General features: G+C 40.6%; 1 protein-coding gene across 2 annotated transcripts in view; it reads left to right on the top strand.

Annotated features, from left to right (window-relative positions):
• LOC311144103 (gamma-crystallin M3-like) overlaps positions 1-20,501 on the top strand; it is a gene marked incomplete at both ends in the record, with an annotated part of 30,411 nt that extends 9,910 nt beyond the window's left edge. The window contains 3 exons of one of the 2 annotated variants that reach the window (XM_084180074.1): positions 19,622-19,651; positions 19,837-20,079; positions 20,202-20,501. In XM_084180074.1, coding sequence (XP_084036200.1) covers positions 19,622-19,651; positions 19,837-20,079; positions 20,202-20,501 — 573 coding nt within the window. Of the gene's footprint in view, positions 1-19,621; positions 19,652-19,836; positions 20,080-20,201 lie in introns of those variants that run through there. The other variant, XM_084180073.1, reaches the window with a different exon arrangement.
• Positions 20,502-21,971: the final 1,470 nt, after the last annotated feature.

The following is a 21,971-nucleotide window of genomic DNA, read 5'->3' as shown; positions in this document are numbered from 1 at the left end:
CTTACTGTTGTTGCATTAGGTTGGAGTGTTGATGTAATAGTTGTGGATTCATCTATTTTCCCTATACCTTGGAGTTCTTTACTTATATTTCCATCTATCACCACTAGTGTCACTACATTAACTCTCAGTCCCGACTTTAATCCCTCACTTTCAAACTGTGGATTATAAAAAATACATTTATAATCACCTTGATCCTCCTGCTGGGAATTGTACACATAGAGAGTACAATCACCCTCAATCTTCATTCTTCTCTTATCATTCAGCAACGCATACTTTCTCAATGCAACTGCTCCTAATAGATCTAGACTCCTGCCATGGTTGTCTTCCCACTGAACTCTAAATTTCCCTTCACCACTGTTCTCTCTCGTGCACTGGCATGGAAGCTGAGCTGACTTTCCTAGGGTTACTTCTACCCTAGTTTTCGTAACGTTTTGGTCTGACTTTTCTCCTAGCTGGTCTGGGCCTACTTTGTCTAACTGAATCATCAGCTTCTCCTGTAACAGAGTTGCCCTTGGTGATCTCCGTGGTTTCACAGTCCACTGAAATATTCCCTGTTGTGTCTGGGACGTATTGAAAGTCAATGTCCCCAAATCTCTTTTCCTTCCCATCCATTGCAGAGTCATCTCTGGCATCATCAGAAGTGTACACATTATCATCAATGTTGTCCACAACATGAACAATCTCTCCTTCTGGGTGTTGACTCTGGATATTGTCAGACATCTCTCCTTCCACCTGTTCTTCCCTACCGTCATCCTGCTCTCTTGAGCCTTCAACATCCTGTCTCTCTGTGCGTGGCACCACTTCTCCAGGCGCTTTAACGCAATGTGACAAATGATACCACGTTGGAGATCCTTTAACCTGCACAGCTGTTCCAGTACTACGAACAACTTCAAATGGTCCCTCACGACGTTCGTTATACCACTTCCTTCTAAATACCTTCACGAACACCTTGTCCCCCGGTTGCACTGTACTCCTTTTTTGCTCATCAAGCTTCTCCTGCACCTCTTCTTTTCTTTGCCTGTCAGAAACATACGTGGACAGCTTTTTATGAAAATTGGCCATATATGTAACGTATGCTCTCATTTCGTCTTCCAGGAGAGCCAAGCTTGGACCCTTTCCGCTTGTTCTCAAACAAGGCGTAGGCATCCTTCTTCCTGTGACCAGTTCATGGGGTGTCATACGTAGATCACGCAACTCACTTGAGCGACACACCATTAATGCTAAAGGAAGCGCCGCTATCCAGTTTAGACCCGTATGCTGGCAAATTTTGATAATGCGATTTTTCAAGACACCGTTCATTCTTTCACAAATCCCTTGACTTTGTGGGTGATAAACTGCTCCTAGACGTTGCTTAATTCCCAATTTTTGCAACGTCAATTTCACTGATTTATCCACAAATTCTTTCCCATTGTCTGAGGATATTTGGTCGGGAAATCCCCACCTGCTTATGACTTCTTTGCACAAGAACTTAGCAACCGACTGAGCATCTTTTCGCTTGGTTGGACAGGCCTCCGGCCATCGTGAAAATCTGTCTACAACCACCAACATGTATCTTTTCCCATCAACTGGTTTTATCATATCAACAAAGTCGATAACCAACTCACGCATAGGACCTCTCGGTGTAGGAATGTGGCCAGGAAGAACAGTCACACCCCGGCGAACATTGTTTTTCAGACAAATTGTGCACCTGCCTATGACATAGTCAACTTGTTCAAGCAAATATGGTGCCCAACAACCATACTCCTTTGTGATCTTTCTTTTAACCTCCCCCCTTGCAACATGAGCTAACCCATGTGCTTCCTGAATCATCAGACCTAATAGGTCTGGAGGCGCTACTATCAACCCCTCATGGTTTCTCCAAAGACCAGTAGCATCTTTGACGGCACCTCTGTCTAGCCATAACTGTTTGTCGATTGTAGAAGCAGCTTCCTGCATCAAAATCACATCCTTAAGCGTAATTTTGTCTTCCAAGTCCACTGCATGAGTGACCAGAAAAACTTTGCCCAATTTGTCCGCTCCTGTGACGGCTTTTGCAGCTTCATCAGCAGCTTTGTTCCCTTGTGTAACTTTCGACACATCTGTCCTATGAGCTGCACACTTAGCTATCGCTATCTCTGTAGGCTTCATCATAGTGTGTAACAGTTTCATTATTTGCGCATGATGTTGTATCGGAGAACCATCCGTTTTCTTAAACCCTCGACCTTTCCACACTGCTCCGAACAGATGACATACACTATGTGCATATGCTGAATCAGTGTATATCGTCACTCGCTTTCCTTCTGCTAACAAACATGCTTCTGTTAGCCCCACAAGTTCAGCAAGTTGTGCAGACGCAGGCTGTGGTATTACTTCAGCCTTCTCGACGACAAATCCAGTTCCTTGGGCTTTGACTACTGCATAGCCAGCGCACAATTTGTCTCCCACACGATAACAAGACCCATCAGTCCAATACTCCAGGTCTGCTTCACGTAATGGAAAGGCTTGCAAATCTGATCGAAGCCTTGAGTATTTCTCTGCTTCCTGGACACAATCATGTGGCTCACCATCCTCTGAAGTTGGCAAATTCTCGGCTGGATTCACCGTATCACACCTTACTAGGGTGACATCTTCCTGCTCTAAGAGCCTGTGATAGTCTCTGAGCCTAGGCATAGTCAATGTATATTTCCCAAAGTTCAGAAGATTTCTGAGACTATGATGGGTAAGAATTGTTACTGGGTAACCCATTGTAACAGATGATGCTTTGTTATACATTGAATATACTCCCACCATTGCTCTGTAGCACAGTGGTAGTCCTAGTTCTACTTCTGAATAGGCAGTAGAGTAGTAGGAAATAGGCTGAGGATTCGTCCCTGTGCCTGTCGGCTGACAAAGAACTGCACATGCATATTTACCTCCAGTAGAAGTAGACACATATAGCAAAACATTCTTAGAGTAGTCTGGTAATGTAAGTGCAGGTGCCTCCTGCAACCTCTGTTTGATCGTTTCAAATGCCACAAGGCCTTCCTGTGTCCAGGAAAGATTGCTATGGAGTTGACCATTTCCAGTATCCTTTACCATAGCTCTCAAAGGTCCTGTCAAACTAGCATAGCTCTCAACCCAAGCTGAAGAATATCCAGCAATACCAAGAAATGTCATCATCTCTCTGACAGTTCTAGGCTTCGGAGCCTTACGAATAGCTTCCAATTGACTATCCGAAATGCTTCGATTTCCGTGCGTTATTGTCTGACCCAAATAGACAACCTTCTCCTGGCAATATTGCAACTTTTTCTGTGAAACCTTATGTCCCTTTTCTGCCAATACCTGTAGCAATTTAATTGAGTCTCTATGACATGTTTCCTTATCCTGTGAGCAGATAATTATATCATCTACATACTGAATGACAGTGCTTTGCAATATCTGATCTATCCCTACCAAATCTTCCTTCAATACTTTATTGAAGATGTGCGGGCTGTGCCGAAAACCCTGTGGTAAACGATTGTACTCATAGAACTGTCCCTTATATGTGAACCCAAATAAACCCTGACTCTCTACACTAAGTGGAACACTAAAAAATGCACCACATAAGTCTAACACCGTAAAATGTGTCGCATCAGGAGGAATTTGGGCCAACAAAGTATGCGGGTCTGGCACTTCCGCTGGAAAGTCGGTTACTACCTCATTCACTGCTCTCAAGTCATGAACCACACGATAAGTTCCATCTGGTTTTTTCACAGGTAACAAAGGTGTGTTACTCTGAGGATTTTTTGTTGTCCTTAAAACAGTTGCTTTCGAAAGTCCTTCAATTTGTGGTTCGATCCCTTGGATTGCTTCATCTTTCAATGGATACTGATTCTTCCAAGGAGGTCTGGCTCCTGGTCGAAGTTCAACTTTCACCGGTTGGGCTGATTTCACAAGTCCAATATCGGTACTGTGTTGAGACCACAGAAATTCTGGAACTTGTTGCAACATCTCCTCTTTCATAGGGTCTGAATCCATCTTCACACTGCAAATAGATTCGTGTGTTATCCGTACAGCTTGTGGCTCTCCTTGTCCTTGAGCCGAAATCATGATTTTGAGAAATCGATGATCTTCAGTCCTCCAGATCGCCAAATTCTCTTTCATCGGTATGAAAACAGCTTTCTCTGCTTCTGTCATCATTTCTCCTATTTGCTTCTGCTCATAGCCTTCAGAAACCAACAAGGTCACATGTGGCACACTCTTCTCAATCTCAAATTCTTTATCCAGATAATCGTCTGTGTTTATCTTCATAGCTGCTCCTTGTGGTCCTAAAATTATGCAACATGAGGTAAGTTGAACTTTCTTTGGTTGACGACTCAGCCATTCCTCTGAGTCCGATTGGGCAGTATTCTTGAAATACTTGAGCGTACAATGAGATGGATATTCCGGAAGCCTCGCATCTGGCATGTTTGTCACAATGAATTTCTCCCATATCTTAGCCTGCTTCAAAAAATCTTCACTGAGATTTCCAATCCAAAATACTGAAGAAGAATCCATCTCTGTCGTCATCGACAGTTGGTAAACATTTTCCTTTGGCACCTCTACCAGACAGCCGTCTGGTGTACATTTTATTGTACAGTTCAATTTACACAATGCATCTCTTCCCAACAATGCAATAGGTGTATGTTCTGATACTAGTATGGGTATTGTAATTTTCTGATTTTCATAGCAGAGCTCAATTGGTTCCGTAAGAGGAATCAGCTGTTTCACTCCCTCAAATCCGATTGTCCTAATTAGTTGATTGGACATAGGGAGATGTGTAGCATCTTCAGGCCGAACACAGGTAAAAGCAGCTCCGCTATCCGCCATCACTTCCAATGGTCGTTTGTTTACTTTCACCTCAATTGTTGGATCTTTTTCCGGTCCTGATGCTACCAGCTGACACCCCCCTTTCGGATCTTCTGGGCACCTCTAGAATCCTTGCTCCGGGCCCCTATAAGGGTTCACCGGTCCTCCAGATGATCTTGACTGGCTCCTGTATCTTCCTCTGAAATTCCCTCTGGTGTTTCCTTCTGGCCCATTACACTCACGGGCAAAATGACCAACCTGTCCACAATTATAACACACTTCTGAAGATTGCTGGAAGTGTGGCTTGAATCTTCCTCCTCTTCCTCTTCCTGAACCTTCTCGTCCTCTTCCTCTCCAATTCTGTCTCTGTCCAGAAACTGGCTGTGGATATGAAACAACTGGTACCGCTATTGGTGTCTGGTACAATTGTGGTTGGAACTGGTTCGGTTGAAGCTGTGGCAGTGATTGTTGATTTGGTTTACCCTGATTCTGCATAACCAGAGCTTGTTTTTTCTCCTTCTTATTCTCCACCAGTTGTATTTGATTGAGTTTTCTGAGAGTTTCTTGGTCCTGTTCTTTCTGGTTGTGTTCCTTTTTCCGGTACAGATCCACTTGATGGGCTATATGATCTGTATAGACACCTTTTGTCATGCTCCCAAGTCCAACCACTTCTGCCAGTTTGCTCCTTACCGGTAAGGGCAGTCCCATCTGTAGTTTAGCTCTCAAGATTGACTGCTCAATTTGACTCACATCTGGATCATTTCCGGTAATATTTCTCCACACTTGATGAACTCTTGACACGTAGGCTCTCGGATTTTCTTGTTGTCCTAGTGGGTCAATCAGAATGTTGTCAGGATGCACATTTGTTGGAAACGTATCTTTCAGTGCTCTCCACAGCCGATTCCTGCTTGCAGCCAACAATTCAGGATCATTCACAGCAGTTCCCACATATCTATGAAGTCCAGCTCTCTGAAAAATTTCTTCCATGCCTGGAATCCCAAGGAGATTAGCCAAAAGTCTCTTAATGTCTCCTATGGCAGACTGTGTTCCCACCGTAATTTCTTCCAACTTTGAAATCCAAGGATATGCTCCATCTTGAAGAGTAGGCAGCTTCTCAAGTATATCTGACATATCGGTATTCTGCAAAGGCTTATATTCTAGGTTTTGTCCTCGAATGATCACCGGCATAATTTTCTTACTAGTGCCATCTTTCCTTGGCCTCAATGTATATCTCTTCTCAGATTCTTGGGATTCTTTTCTCAGCAGCTTCTTCTCCTTCGTCTTCAGCTTCTTGAGTTGATCTTCCAGTTCTTTTACTTCTTCTAAGTTATTGGCCTTATACAGGTATGATACGCATCGGTCTATATCTCTTTCTATTTCTTCTGTGTTAGTCATTGGAGGATAAAATCCTCTTGAATATGAAGCACCTTTAGTCTCCAAATCTTCATCGCTGTCTCCATCTTCATTTTCACCAGCACTCGAATCACTTGTATTCTTCTTCTTCCAACTTCCATCACCCCTTCTTTCCGCTCTGGCCAACCTCTGTCTGATGACAGGGTCATATCCACCCATGATCTCTTCTGAATCACTCTGATCATCATCATCATCATCATCATCATCAAGTTCCATCCTCCTTGACCTCACTCTACCCTTAGTCTCCAGACGTCTCGTTTTGTTCCTGCTTTTGGAGTTTGGATTCATCTTTATGGTCGTTTCTGCTTGTCCTCTCTCTATTATTTGTTCATCTTCATCTCTGATGCAATAGTCACCCTCCTGAATGATCACTGGAAGCTGAGGATAAACGTCCTTAAACTTGGCTTCTTTCTCATAAGGTGGGGGTGTTTTTGCTGAATCCATATATGAGAAAGGTGTATTGACTTCTGCCATTAGTTTTTCTGTCACCTTCACCTCTTTGGCCATTTTCTCTGTACCTCTGTCTCTCTTATCTTTTGTATCTTTTATCAGTTTTTGTCCTTCATTTTCAAAAAGCTTAAGAACACCCAGCTCTCTTTGTCTTTTTTCTTTACGAAGTTTTCCTTTCTTCCCCTTCTTTTGATCTGCCTTATACGTGGATACAAGCACTTGCATTATCTTGATGACGTCTGGATTAAGCGTGCCTTCCAATGGCCATGGTTGTTCAATGTCAGGCCAACGTTTATTCCATTTTTCAGATAATTTTGCTATACCATTAACTAGAGGATTACTATTCTGTACTACATGAAGAGGAGTAATTGCTTTTTGCAGTTTTGATGTCCTTTTTCCCCATTGTAATGACTATGTTATGTGTTTCCCTCTTGTTTCCCTCTTTTCTTTTTTTTTTTTTTCTTTTTTTATTAAAAAAATAATTAATCAATTAATCCAATCAATCAATTAACCCAATCAATCAACTAATCAATCAAATCAATCAATCAATCAAATCAATCAATCAATTAATCCAATCAATCAACTAATCAATCAAATCAACCAACCAATTCAACCAATCAATCAAATCAATCAATCAATTAACCCAATCAATCAACTAATCAAATCAATCAATCAATTAATCAAATCAATCAACTAACCAATCAAATCAATCAACCAATTACTAATCAAATCAATCAATCAACTAATCAATCAAATCAATCAATCAATCAATCCAATCAAATCAATCAATCAATTACTAATCAAATCAATCAATCAACTGATCAATCAAATCAATCAATCAATCAAATCAATCAATCAATTAATCCAATCAATCACCCAATCAATCAACTAATCAATGAAATCAATCAATAAATTAATCCAATCAATCAACTAATCAATTAAATCAATCAACCAATCAACTAATCAAATCAATCAATCAATTAACTAATCCAATCAAGTCAATCAATCAATCACTAATCAACTAATTCAATCAATCAATCAATCAATCAAACCAAACAAATCAATAAATCAATCAATTACTAATTATTCTGTGAATTTTATTTTACCAAATTATTGATTAGTGCCAATCTTACCACATCCGATGAGGAAGAGTAAAGGAAAGTAGTCAACTCCAGAGCAATTCCAAAATAAAAGACCTGTACCAGCAACACTACCCAATTGCTTAATAAGCAATTAATTACCTTAATTTTACAGAATAATGTCAATGCTGGATTTCCAACACAACTCTAATCAAAACAAGTCATTGACAAAAACTCTAATGTGCAATTATCAATTACATCAATTCATCAGTCTGTTGCCAAGTTCCTGTGAAATGGTCACAACATGAAAAATTCTATGTAGACACAATGTATCAATTAAATCCTGTAAGGGAAAGTAGGTTTTGTGGATAAGTACAGTACTGGCCTTAATTTGGCTGGGTGGTTGTCATCGATGCCAGCTGATGTTAGCACCTCCTCTCTCTCTCTCTCTGTCTCCTCCTTCTCGTCTCTCGTATGACAGAAGGACAAAAGAACAAGCAAGAATTTAGTTCATCATTATTTATATATATATATATATTTTCTTTTCACATTCACGCTAAGAAATAAGCAAACAGCTTAACTCAGGAATATTATAAATAGCTCAATAACATTTTATTTTATTCATTTATTTTATTATTATTATTTTTAATCCGTTAATATATCTCTCATTCACCAACTCAACCGATTATCAACCAAACAGTTTTACAGTCAAGCAATAGTTAATTCAAGAGAACATTTCACTTGTGTGCAAAATTCCCCCTCCCGTTTTCTTTTTTGTCTGCACTGAAAACGGACTCTCCCAATCAGTTCAGTGCAGGGGAGTGGCTAAACTCATAAATCCTACGCGTGCGCAGTTCAGTCACCAATGTGATTTCAGAGTGGAAGGAGCTATAAACAGACCCGCTGTTGCTCCGTTCTCCGCTCCCACAGACAATAACAAGACTCTGCAGAACATACAAACAAACACGAAACACACAGAACACAAATCCCACTTCCAAGTTATGTTATCTTTCACTTATCCTAGTTTGCAGATTGATAGTTATGCTGTTATCAATTACAAAACATCTCTATACACTCTTAAAAAGTCCTCCCTGTAGGGTCATGCTATTCTAATAGTTAATGAACATTCTCCTTTTTATAGAGAATCATAAGGTTTGACCTTAACTAACATATTTCCTTACAAAAGAGTAAAGCTCCTGTAGTCGACACACATCTGGAAGTAATCAGAGACGCAGCCCCCCCCTTCACTCTGTTTCACACACACACAGAGAGAAATTGGCTGTCGTTCTCTCACACACACACACAGAGAGAAATTGGATCCATTTATACAAAGCAAGCCTGCTTATCGCCGTTCCTATTGTCTTTTATATTCCTTTTGCTAAATTTCTGCTACCTTCAGGTTTTAGACATTCAAAAGAGAGGATTACTTCAGACAGATGTTTCGTCAAACAAATTCAGAGCGGTAAACTTACAATTGAATATATTGTCTTAAACCAGCAGTTCCGAGAACTGACTTGAGAGTTAATCTAATAACTATCAAGATTTATGGCCCATCTTTAATGATCGCCTCGTTTGAGGGCTTCCTTAAATTAACGGCGTTCTAAAGTATACTGTTACTCATTTCAAGCGTTATCCTCTAAGCCTTTCCTTGGACACTCCTTGCACTTTTATTCAAGCCAAAATATCGGTGTCCTGTCGGTGTCCCCTACAGACACTCCCAACTTTTTGCGTTGTTCTCAACGCAAACTAATTTAGAAAATTTAGAACGGAATTCCTATCACACAGCAAAAAAGAACCAGCAAAACGCACGCATAGATACTTTGACGGTACATCTTGAACACACACACTCTCTGGACTCACAAAACGGCCAGCGCCCAATATTAGTGAAAAGAGCTCACCTTTTTTGTTTTTGCCGGCTTCTTTGAGCGGTAGTCACTTTGTAGCCCAGGAATGGAATGTTGAGATAAGACGTAGCACGACCCAAAAAATAAAATAAAAATAAAACTACCTCGTCGCCATTAATGTAGTGTCTAAAAGACACACCTTTGCTGGTCCATGCTTGTGATGATAAGGAATCCGCCGACACTGTACTCTGTTTTCAAAGGTTTATTATAACAAAGGTTCCAGCATCGGAATTTGACAGATTCTGCAGATATCTGTGAGACAGCACAGCCAATCAGTAATTTGCTATTCTCCCCTTCTATTGTTCAAGACATGATTTTATACAATTTATGACGTAATATGGTGTGATTCTAAAAACCAATCCCTGGTCTTTTTGACCTCTCTCCCCATATCATCTTTCCATGAACCACAGTAATGTTTTCCAGATGTTTTCCAGCACTGTAGAGTACAGTTCATCCGTTGCACCATTTTGCCACATCAGCAAAATCTTAGAGCCAAGTTTCCTACTTTTTGCAACGGTCAGCATTTCTAGACTCTTAAGATACTACAGGTATCTTTGATATCCAGTATTACTGGGTACCATGAGGTACCAGGAAGTTCAGTTAAATTAGTACCCAAATAAAGTGCTACAATAATTTCTACATAGATACTAATATGAAATCCTGTTTACACTTTACAATAAGTTATTCCTAAGACATTTACAGGTGGTGGTAACTTATTTTGTGGTTATAAACGACTTGACTATTTTACTTGCAATAACTACAGTCTTTTTTTGTAACTCTTTTTTTGTAACTTAAGGTGATGTTAGAAAGGTTTTGGAATGGGTGGCATGAGCGGCCACATGAGTGGCTTGAGGTTCATGAGCATGAGGAGTATCACTGATATGTGCTAGATATCTTATGTTGACCATATAAAAGTGATTGGTAATCCGTAACAATTGCGTGTGCTACGTCATTTCAATATTTGGGCGTGAGGATCATGAGCACCAGGCGTATCACCAACAGATGTAGGGATAGAGGGGAGATCGACCTGGTATCATCTAAACCACTGCAACAGAGTACTACGAGGAAACCGACGACCTAGAGATGAGGGAGCTGAGGACTGTCACGTTCGTTGAAGGACGGGTCAGACCAAGGCGCAGCGTGATATGCATACATGTTTATTTTAACTTAATAAACACTCGACAAAACAATAAACGAAACGAAACGTGAAGTCCAAGGTAGCACACACAACATACCTTACACGGAACAAGATCCCACAACCCACTAGTGCCAATAGGCTGCCTAAGTATGGTCCCCAATCAGAGACAACAAACGACAGCTGCCTCTGATTGGGAACCACACCAGCCAACATAGAACCATACATACTAGATCGTACAACATAGAACATACACAACAAAGAATATACACACCCTGACTCAACATATAAGAGTCCCCTGAGTCAGGGCGTGACAAGGACGCTGGAGCTAACCAGAATCAGGTGATGGGAGACGATGGCAAGGGGAATGCTACTAATGAGCTACATGCTTTGGCTGATTCCCTCGGCGGAGGGACAGACCTCCAAGAACATCCAAGAACTTCAAGATCTTCCAGAAGTTCAAGAATCACCTGACTTTCACACCATTAATTTCTCTGTCTGTGGAGGGTTTCCCTAACAGAAATTGAGGTCTAACTTCCCGATCCTGTGAATCTGCGGTGTAGTTGATAGGGTGATAAAGGGAGTATATTAGAAATTATTATTAAGAATAATTGGTAAAACATAATAATTTGTCATATGCTTATATGGATTTCTTGGATTAGAAATGAACTCAACTAAACTGTTATGTTCTGTCTTCTCTTGAGGTAAATATGGATGGTGTCTTGATGCATAGCAGGGATCATTCGGCCTGGAAAGAAAATCAGCTGCAGATTAACATTAGAGGCATTGAAGTATTGGTATTTTACCAAGAAGGAGAGTGATGGAGTGCTGCATCAGTTGACCTGGCCTCCACAATCCCCCGACCTCAACCAAATTGAGATGGTTTGGGATGAGTCGGACCGCAGAGTGAAGGAAAAGCAGACAACAAGCGCTCAGCATATGTGGGAACTCCTTCAAGACTGTTGGAAAAGCATTCCAGGTGAAGCTGGTTGAGAGAATGCCAAGAGTGTGCAAAGCTGTCATCAAGGCAAATGGTGGCTATTTGAAGAATCTCAAATATAAAATATATTTTGATTTGTTTAACACTTTTTTGGTTACTACATGATTCCATATGTGTTATTTCATAGTTTTGATGTCTTCACTATTATTCTACAAAGTAGAAAATAGTAAAAATAAAGAAAAACCCTTGAATGAGTAGGTGATCTAAAACTTTTGACTGGTAGTGTAGTTGTGGGGACTTCTGATCCCCACATGAATAGTAAACTAACACAAAATGTACCAACTGGAGACATTTTGTTAGTCTCCACAAGGTCAAATGCTATTTCTAGGGGGTTTAGGGTTAAGGTTAGAATTAGTTAGGCTTAGGAGATAGGGTTATTTTTAGGGTAAGGGTTAGGTTTAGGGTTAGGTTTAGCGTTAGAGAAAATCGGATTTTGAATGGGACTGAATTGTGTGTCCCCACAAGGTTAGTTATACAAGACTGTGTGTGTGTGTATGTGTGTTTGTGTTGTAAGATATACAATATATTGTGTAAAACATTTACCTGTGTACATTTTTATTACTAAGATCTATTTCTGCTCATGAACAATGGGCAACAAAAATGTGTAAAGAAGAAATGTGTATAAATAAACATAACATATAAATAATAAATACATGCCAAGTCCTTTTGATTAATTTGAACTGAAATGTGGGGTGGGGCGTTCTACTAATCTATATGGATTTTTTAAAGAAGGGCATACCAAGGATCATTTAGTTATTTGATTTTGAATTTTAAGACCTCATTAAGTATCAAAAAATATATTGTACAAATATTTGATGAAAATATATTTTTGGCCTTATTGCTATTAGCCCATACAAACACATTGAATAACAGATTCACTGCATGGAACAACAGATTGTCTCCCTAAAAACTTCAAAGGAAGTTTGTTCTGAAGTGTCTGTCCTATATATGAGAGATATAAGAAAGATAAGGAAACTTTATTTAACCCCTTATTTTTGCCACTAAACAGTCTCCATACATAATTCCATTAATTTTTTCAACTGGTACCGGGGGACCTTCAGACGAGTCCTGTGAGGCCTGTGGGGGTCATAGAGTCTCATCTTTCCATAGAGGGGTCATAATAGTTTTTAGGCCAAACCGTTCGGACGCTTCAGACAATTTTGTGAGAAGACCGATTTTTGGGATGTCTCATGGTCTGACAAACACCGCTCTAGCTCAGTCATACAACAATTATACTTAAATCCGAACTGGTTCTCTAGCAAACTAGTAAGATTGTCTCACCCAATGTTCAAGAAGGGACTTTTTCCCTTTATTCAGATTACAACCCCTCACTTTCAGGTATTTGAAAAGGAAATCATTACCGCAAAAATGGAAGAGGAAAGTGGAAGGAGGAAAAAGTAAGGAACTTGTCTGTCGGCCTTGCATTAAAGAACATAATTGGTTAAAGAAAATTGTGACAGCCGTCCCATATAGATTGCAAAATAGTTGGGAAGAGATTTTTGACGTACCAATTCCATGGCATAGTGTTTATGAACTGATACGCAAAACGACGCCGGATTCAAAACTTGCTACCAATAGAATGTTATTTGTATGGGGGATACAATCTTCCCAGCTCTGCAGATTTGGCTGTGAAGAGAGAATCATTAGATCATTTGTTTTGGTACTGTCCATTAGTATCTTGTTTCTGGACACAGGTACAGGAATGGCTGAAGGATTGCAATATTTGCATGGAACTGACAGTGCAGATAGCACTACTGGGTGATCTGAAAAGTCATAGTCAATCGATCAATAATATAATAATACTTTTAGCAAAAATGTTTATTTTCAATTCACAAACTGTAGAAACAATGAGAATAGAAAGGTTCAGAACTTTTGTAAAACATCACAGTACAGTTGAAAAATATATGGCAAATAGAAATCTAATATGGATGGTGTTAAGAGATAGATGGGAGGTGTTGAATGGAGCTGAAGGATGGGACTAATAACAACAAATAATAACAACAAAATAACTAGTGTAAGACATGCTGTGTCCATAATAAGTATATAGGTTATATATTGTGAGCTTTTGTGAAAGAGCACAGTTAGAAAGATATGGCATATAGAAGTATACCAGATGGACATCATGAAAATGATCGGAGGAAGTTCAGGAGTAAAAACAAACAAAATATAATTATTGACTGTGTCCATAAAATGTATATAGTATGTATAAGAATGAAGTAGAGGCCTAAGCATTGTTGTTCACTAGTTTACTCCAATTAGGGAAGGGATGGTGGGGTTGGAAAGTAATAAAGGGAAATATATACAGTGAGGAAAAAAAGTATTTGATCCCCTGCTGATTTGGTAAATTTGCCCACTGACAAAGAAATTATCAGTCTATAATTTTAATGGTAGGTTTATTTGAACCGTGAGAGACAGAATAACAACAAAAAAATCCAGAAAAACGCATGTAAAAAATGTTATAAATTGATTTGCATTTTAATGAGGGAAATAAGTATTTGACCCCCTCTCAATCAGAAAGATTTCTGGCTCCCAGGTGTCTTTTATACAGGTAACGAGCTGAGATTAGGAGCACACTCTTAAATGGAGTGCTCCTAATCTCACCTTGTTACCTGTATAAAAGACACCTGTCAACAGAAGCAATCAATCAATCAGATTCCAAACTCTCCAAATGTATGTATGTGTATATATATATATATATATATATATATATATATATATATATATATATACAGTGGGGGAAAAAAGTATTTAGTCAGCCACCAATTGTGCAAGTTCTCCCACTTAAAAAGATGAGAGAGGCCTGTAATTTTCATCATAGGTACACGTCAACTATGAAAGACAAAATGAGAAAAAAAATCCAGAAAATCACATTGTAGGATTTTTTATGAATTTATTTGCAAATTATGGTGGAAAATAAGTATTTGGTCAATAACAAAAGTTTCTCAATACTTTGTTATATACCCTTTGTTGGCAATGACACAGGTCAAACGTTTTCTGTAAGTCTTCACAAGGTTTTCACACACTGTTGCTGGTATTTTGGCCCATTCCTCCATGTTTTGGGGCTGTCGCTGGGCAACACGGACTTTCAACTCCCTCCAAAGATTTTCTATGGGGTTGAGATCTGGAGACTGGCTAGGCCACTCCAGGACCTTGAAATGCTTCTTACGAAGCCACTCCTTCGTTGCCCGGGCGGTGTGTTTGGGATCATTGTCATGCTGAAAGACCCAGCCACGTTTCATCTTCAATGCCCTTGCTGATGGAAGGAGGTTTTCACTCAAAATCTCACGATACATGGCCCCATTCATTCTTTCCTTTACACGGATCAGTCGTCCTGGTCCCTTTGCAGAAAAACAGCCCCAAAGCATGCTTCACAGTAGGTATGGTGTTCTTTGGATGCAACTCAGCATTCTTTGTCCTCCAAACACGATGAGTTGAGTTTTTACCAAAAAGTTATATTTTGGTTTCATCTGACCATATGACATTCTCCCAATCCTCTTCTGGATCATCCAAATGCACTCTAGCAAACTTCAGACGGGCCTGGACATGTACTGGCTTAAGCAGGGGGACACGTCTGGCACTGCAGGATTTGAGACCCTGGCGGCGTAGTGTGTTACTGATGGTAGGCTTTGTTACTTTGGTCCCAGCTCTCTGCAGGTCATTCACTAGGTCCCCCCGTGTGGTTCTGGGATTTTTGCTCACCGTTCTTGTGATCATTTTGACCCCACGGGGTGAGATCTTGCATGGAGCCCCAGATCGAGGGAGATTATCAGTGGTCTTGTATGTCTTCCATTTCCTAATAATTGCTCCCACAGTTGATTTCCTCAAACCAAGCTGCTTACCTATTGCAGATTCAGTCTTCCCAGCCTGGTGCAGGTCTACAATTTTGTTTCTGGTGTCCTTTGACAGCTCTTTGGTCTTGGCCATAGTGGAGTTTGGAGTGTGACTGTTTGAGGTTGTGGACAGGTGTCTTTTATACTGATAACAAGTTCAAACAGGTGCCATTAATACAGGTAACGAGTGGAGGACAGAGGAGCCTCTTAAAGAAGAAGTTACAGGTCTGTGAGAGCCAGAAATCTTGCTTGTTTGTAGGTGACCAAATACTTATTTTCCACCATAATCTGCAAATAAATTGATTAAAAATCCTACAATGTGATTTTCTGGATTTTTTTTCCTCAATTTGTCTGTCATAGTTGACGTGTACCTATGATGAAAATTACAGGCTTCTCTCGTCTTTTTAAGTGGGAGAACTTGCACAATTGGTGGCTGACTAAATACTTTTTTCCCCCACTGTATATATATATATATATATATATATATACAGGGGTGCACATAACTTTTTCAGTGAGTTACTCAGGTGAGTACCAGCAGATGGTGTCTGGTACTCACCCCATAAGTAGCGTGGTCTTAATAAGTGCAGTCTTCCTCACTGTCCTCCTCAGTGCCGCCACCACTGTCCTCTGCTTCAGCTTCCTGCATGGTAGATGATGAAGATGCTGCAGATGCACCTCCCTGTCCTTGGTTGAGCCTCCGATTAGCTGTCTCCGTCCACAGGTCAACAGCAGGCTTTGGGTCAAATGTCTCTATGGTCTGCTTTGACAGGTGAATGTGCATCAGGGCTGAGAGACGAGCATGTGACAGACGAGATCTGTACTTGGTTTTTATTATGTTGAGATGTGAGAATCCCCTCTCACAAGCTGCACTGCTTAAAGGCAGTGTAAGAGATAGCTTAACCACCTTGTTGATGTTGGAGTAAGCATCTGGGTTACTTGTATTTACTATTTGGACCAAGTCATACACAGAAGAGGCTCCCAGGCGTTTTCCTGCCTGCTTTAAGCACATCCATTCTGTCACAGTGGTATCTTTGTCAAGTTGCAATGTGGCCTCATATTTCTTGAGAATGCTGCAAACGGTTGTGTTTCCAAAACTGTGGAGGTCTTGCATTTCCTGAGGCCATGTTGAAGGATCAAATACTAAGAAATGATCACATGACTTGAGGGAGTCATATCTGATTTCAAACTCTTCAATTAACCCCCTGAGTAAGTGTGTCTTGTCTCTGTCAGCATCAGCATCAGCATTGGAAACAGTGTGTGCCCTGTGGCTTTCACCATCAAGCAGAAGTGTGAACTGTCCAATGGCCACCATCATCCTTACATTCTCCAATGGTCAGCTTTTCCTTCTGAAACCTAATGGATGTGGTCTTCAAAATGTTGCAAATGTCAAGCATGTTTGACAGAAAGCACTGAAAACGCTCTGTGCAGATATGCTGCAAGTCACTGTTATCACTCGTAACCAGTTGCATTTTAATGGCTGGCAATAGTCTTGATATTTTTAACAGTGTTTCATGCCTCCATGCAGACCATCTGATATTATGAAACTTACCCAGTTTCACAAAGGAGATCCCATTTTCTTCACATAGCTTATTCAGTGCAGCAGTTTTTTGCTCCACCTTTTTGTAAATAAAACTGCAGCAGCTTGACCACAGAGCGATTAAATGTCTCACAGTAAGGAACGTTGCGATCAGCTGATTTCGCGCAATTCTCCAGTGTGTGTGCGGTGCACAGAATGTGCACAAGGGAGTCTCCAACCGCAGCAAGTTGCCGGAGTTTTGGCACAACGCCGTTGTAGATACCTACGTTGACAGCAGCCCCGTCTGTGCACACAGCGACCAACTTTGTTGTCCAGTCATCCAAGCCTGTGTCCTGGAAAAGTCTCACAAGTCCGTCTGTTATGGCCTGCGCGGTTCGGTCAGCACCCAATTCAATCAGTCCAATAAAGTCCGAAGTAAACTCTCCGTTGCTGGACACAGACACAATGTAAACGATTTCCTGCTCAGTTTTTTTGATGTCCTCAGATCCATCAAAAAGCAGCCCCCAAAATTCAGCAGACTGCAACTTGGCTCGTAACTCCCCGCTGATGGTGTGAGCGATGCTCTGCATGATCCGTGTGCCCCCTTCACGTGAATGATATGCATTTACTCCTAGCCGCTTCAGTAAAGGAACATCCTCAGAATAGGAAGACATGGGACGTGCGTGTTTAGCTTTATGAAAGGCGAGGAGAAAAATATTAAACAGAGCTTGCCGCTGTTCTTCATTCAGCTTGTCTCGCCATCTGGCAAGTGGGCGACTGGACATTTCTTATCGGCTAGCTTGTTTAGCAATGGCTTGCGCCACATTCGTGTGGTCCTTGCTCTTTTCATGTTTGTCAAATAAAGGATGGTTGAAATTCTTTGAGCCTTTATAAAATGCACCTGTTTTGTCTGCTAGATGTGGATTTGAGAGGAAAATATTGCACCACATTTCAGTGCGCTCATCGTTAGCTTCAAGCCTTGGACATCTTGAACACCTTGAACATCTTGGAGCCACTTTTCCGAAAAAAAGTAATTATTCGGCTCTGGCTCCAGTTGGCGTTTCTTTGTAGGTGGTGAAACGCCAAAGAAGCTGCTTAATGTCTGTTGCTTTTTGGACATCCCTGACAGTAGTTGACAAGCAACATGTCATGTGTAAGGTTAGATGAGAAGATCGGTCAAGTACGCAAAGGCGCGTAGTAACACAAGTGGCATTACGCATTCCTGATTTTTGTCGCGCTTGCGTACCTGCGTACCAGTTATGTGCACCCCTGTATATATATATATATGCAAGAAATAAAAAAACATATGGGGGATTGAAAGTGATGCAGACAATTACATTGCTGGACGTTACAATCTATCTGCAATATTAAAGCTGATCTAGCCCCCCCCCCCCCCCAAAAAAAAAAACAGCTCTAGCTCTGTCACCTTTCACCACAGACCCGGAAGTGTGACATACTTAGGCGGATCCAGTGGAGTGAGACGCATCCAATGCAAAACAACTGATATCTCTAGCTATAACTGACAGGTTTTTATGGGGATATTTTTATTATGCTAATAAAATTTCCGCGGGGGCCCGGACATCGACATTAGGGGGTGTTAACCCTTTACAGATCCTTACCTAAGTGTTACCTAATTTATTTTTGTAACTCTTGTTTTATGTAACTTAAAGTGATGCTGGAAAGGTATGGTATAATTTCTGCCAGTAGTGCTCACGAGCCAAAACGTGTTCCCGAAAATTGTGAACAACGTCATCCGTTAAGTCTTGAAAAAATATTACCTGCAATTCGTATGATATGTTAAGAATTACAAATGTGTTAAATATGTTAAAAATGTGTAAGCGCTTAAGATCCCGTTCAATGTCCTTAAGAGGAATTACAAAATGTAAATATTATTGATGTATTTTTTATCTTTTTAAAATAGAAAATACAATTTAAAGTTTTGTAACAGTTTCTCTAGAATCATGATTATGAACCACAAAGGTTTTGATTATGTATTCACTGGTTAGGAATGTCAGTCTACGATAAGTCAGCACACTGTGAACAAAACATGAGTAATAACACATCGTTTAACCTAACAGGTTAACCCCAGATTTTCACTCTTAAGTCAAAATGTGTGATTTCCTCTACTATAACATTGAGTCATTATACCAACATGTAATAAAAGGCATCTTTCAAATAAGATTAAAAACCATAGGAAAGTATTGCACGATGTATGGAGAACCTTCCATTTCAAGGCTGTTACTAACTGTTGTAAACTCTGAAAAGGCTTTGTTACTTTGTTTGCGAAACAGTCAATTGAGAAACAGTCTTTCTAAAGACTGAGGGACCCAGTCCCTGAAAATGTGGACGTAACCTCTGTAGCCTCAGTAGGCCTCTACAGCATGATGCTGATTCAGGGGTTTGAACAATGGAGCTAGAGATTCTTTAGGTTTGGTCAGGTATAAAAGAAAGAGTTAAACCAGGTAGGAAGTCAGTTCAGGAGCAGCAACCAGCAGCACAGTGAGCAAACATGTCCAACACCAGCATGAACATGGGCAGGGTAAGCACTGGCAAGGTTTCTTAGAAGTTTTTTATATATACTTTAGATTTCATAGAGCTCTAATGCTCTAGCACCCCAAACTATCACAATAACCTGGTTACCAGTAGTGTGACTGAATAGCAATTCTAAAATGTTTGTTTCATACAATTGTTTAATTCATAGAAATCTTTCCCTTTTATTTTCAGGCCACCTTCTACGAGGAGAGGAACTTCCAGGGCCGCTCTTATGAGTGCAGCTCCGACTGCCCTGACATGTCCTCCTACATGAGCAGGTGCCAATCCTGCAGAGTTCAGAGCGGCTGCTTCATGGTGTATGACCGCCCCAACTTCATGGGAAACCAGTTCTTCATGAGGAGGGGAGAGTACTCTGACTACCAGAGTATGATGGGAATTACCGATGGTATCAGGTCCTGCCGCATGATCCCCATGGTAGGTTGAAAATATGTCATCTTAAAATAGACTTATCTTGTCATTGAAAATAAAATTATCTTATTACAAAGGTTTATATATAATTTATCTGATCAATGAAACCTGTTCTTTCCCACTAACAGCACAGAGGAAACTTCAGGATGAGGATCTATGAGAGGGAGAACTTCGGAGGTCAGATGCACGAGATGATGGATGACTGTGACTCCATCATGGACCGTTACCGTATGTCCGACTGCCAGTCCTGCAACGTGATGGACGGTCACTGGCTGATGTACGAGCAGCCCCACTACAGAGGCAGGCAGATGTACATGAGGCCTGGAGAGTACAGGAGCTTCAGAGAGATGGGCATGGGAATGGGAGGCATGAGCGGTGGCATGAGGTTCATGAGCATGAGGCGTATCATGGACAACATGACTATGTAATTTCCTCAAAGGTTGTACGAAAATTGTTGATTAAATTTATTTAAAGCTAAATTGACTTCTTTTTGTGATTGTTTTACTCAGAGCACTCCATGTTTAAGCATTTCACTATTTCACTCCCTACATCTTTAACATTTCAAAGTTTCTGTGTAGATATGATTGTGTACAATAGATGTATGCTGATGTAAAATAATATCCAGTGATATTTCAAATCTTTAATTTAGAAAAGATTACTTGATCCTGCCATATTATTTTTGCAATGCACAATTTTAAGGATTTTCAAATAAGAGTTATCTAAAATAAGAATTATAGGCTGGGAGGAAGGTTAGCAACAATTAATTTGTATATATGTGCTCCTGAGTGGCGCAGTGGTCTAAGGCACTGCATCGCAGTGCTAACTGTGCCACTAGAGATCCTGGTTCGAATCCAGGCTCTGTCGCAGCCGGCCGCGACCGGGAGACTCATGGGCGGCGCACAATTGGCCCAGCGTCGTCCAGGGTAGGGGAGGGAATGGCCGGAAGGGATGTAGCTCAGTTGATAGAGCATGGCGTTTGCAACGCCAGGGTTGTGGGTTCGTTTCCCACGGGGGGCCAGTATATTTAAAAAATATATATGTATTCACTAACTGTAAGTCGCTCTGGATAAGAGCGTCTGCTAAATGACGTAAATGTAAATGTATATCTATAAAACCACGTCAAGGTGTAATTACACATACAGCAAACAAGTATAAAAGTTGTACTAACAATGTGTACCTAAATGAGTACCTAAATACTTATGTATTAATGTGCACTTGTATTAGAAGAGTCCTGTGTAGCTCAGTTGGTTGAGCATGACGTTTGCAACGCCAGGGTTGTGGGTTCGATTCCCACGGGGGGGCAGTATGAAAATGTATGCACCCACTAAAACTGTAAGTTGTTCTGGATAAGAGTGTCTGCTAAATGACTAAAATGTAAGAATGCCAATACAAGTGTACATTGTTAAGCAACTTATTTTCACAACTCATTTATTTACTGTTGTATGTTATCATAATCAGCCATATAGGCAACAACACAATATATATTTGTAAACTATATACGTAAGAAGTGAAGAATAATAAGATGGCGCCGACAGAGATGGTCGACATCTTACGTGTTCCAACCCCACTTTGCTATTTTGTGACTTTCTTCGTGTTTATCCATAATTTTTCTGTACAGAAAGCTCACACCATTATCACCTATGACAGCCAAGACACTTTTGAACTACAAATCGACAGCTACTAACCTCGACTTCGACCTCGATTTCGGCTCCTACTTTAACTCCGACTCAGCTGTTCCCTTTTTTACACTGGACCCTACTCCATTGTTCGGGCTACCAAAGCGCAGCAAGTGATGACGCGGGAGGAGGGCTGGAGTCATTGTTAGACTCAAACGCAGACAAAATCGTCGGGCACTCCCTTCCGTTTAAGTGGCAAATGTCCAGTTACTTGAGAGCATT

Source organism: Coregonus lavaretus (genome assembly GCF_964263955.1).
Source record: "Coregonus lavaretus genome assembly, chromosome: 16".
NCBI classification, from domain to species: domain Eukaryota; kingdom Metazoa; phylum Chordata; class Actinopteri; order Salmoniformes; family Salmonidae; genus Coregonus; species Coregonus lavaretus.
This window is presented reverse-complemented; position numbering and strand designations above follow the sequence as displayed.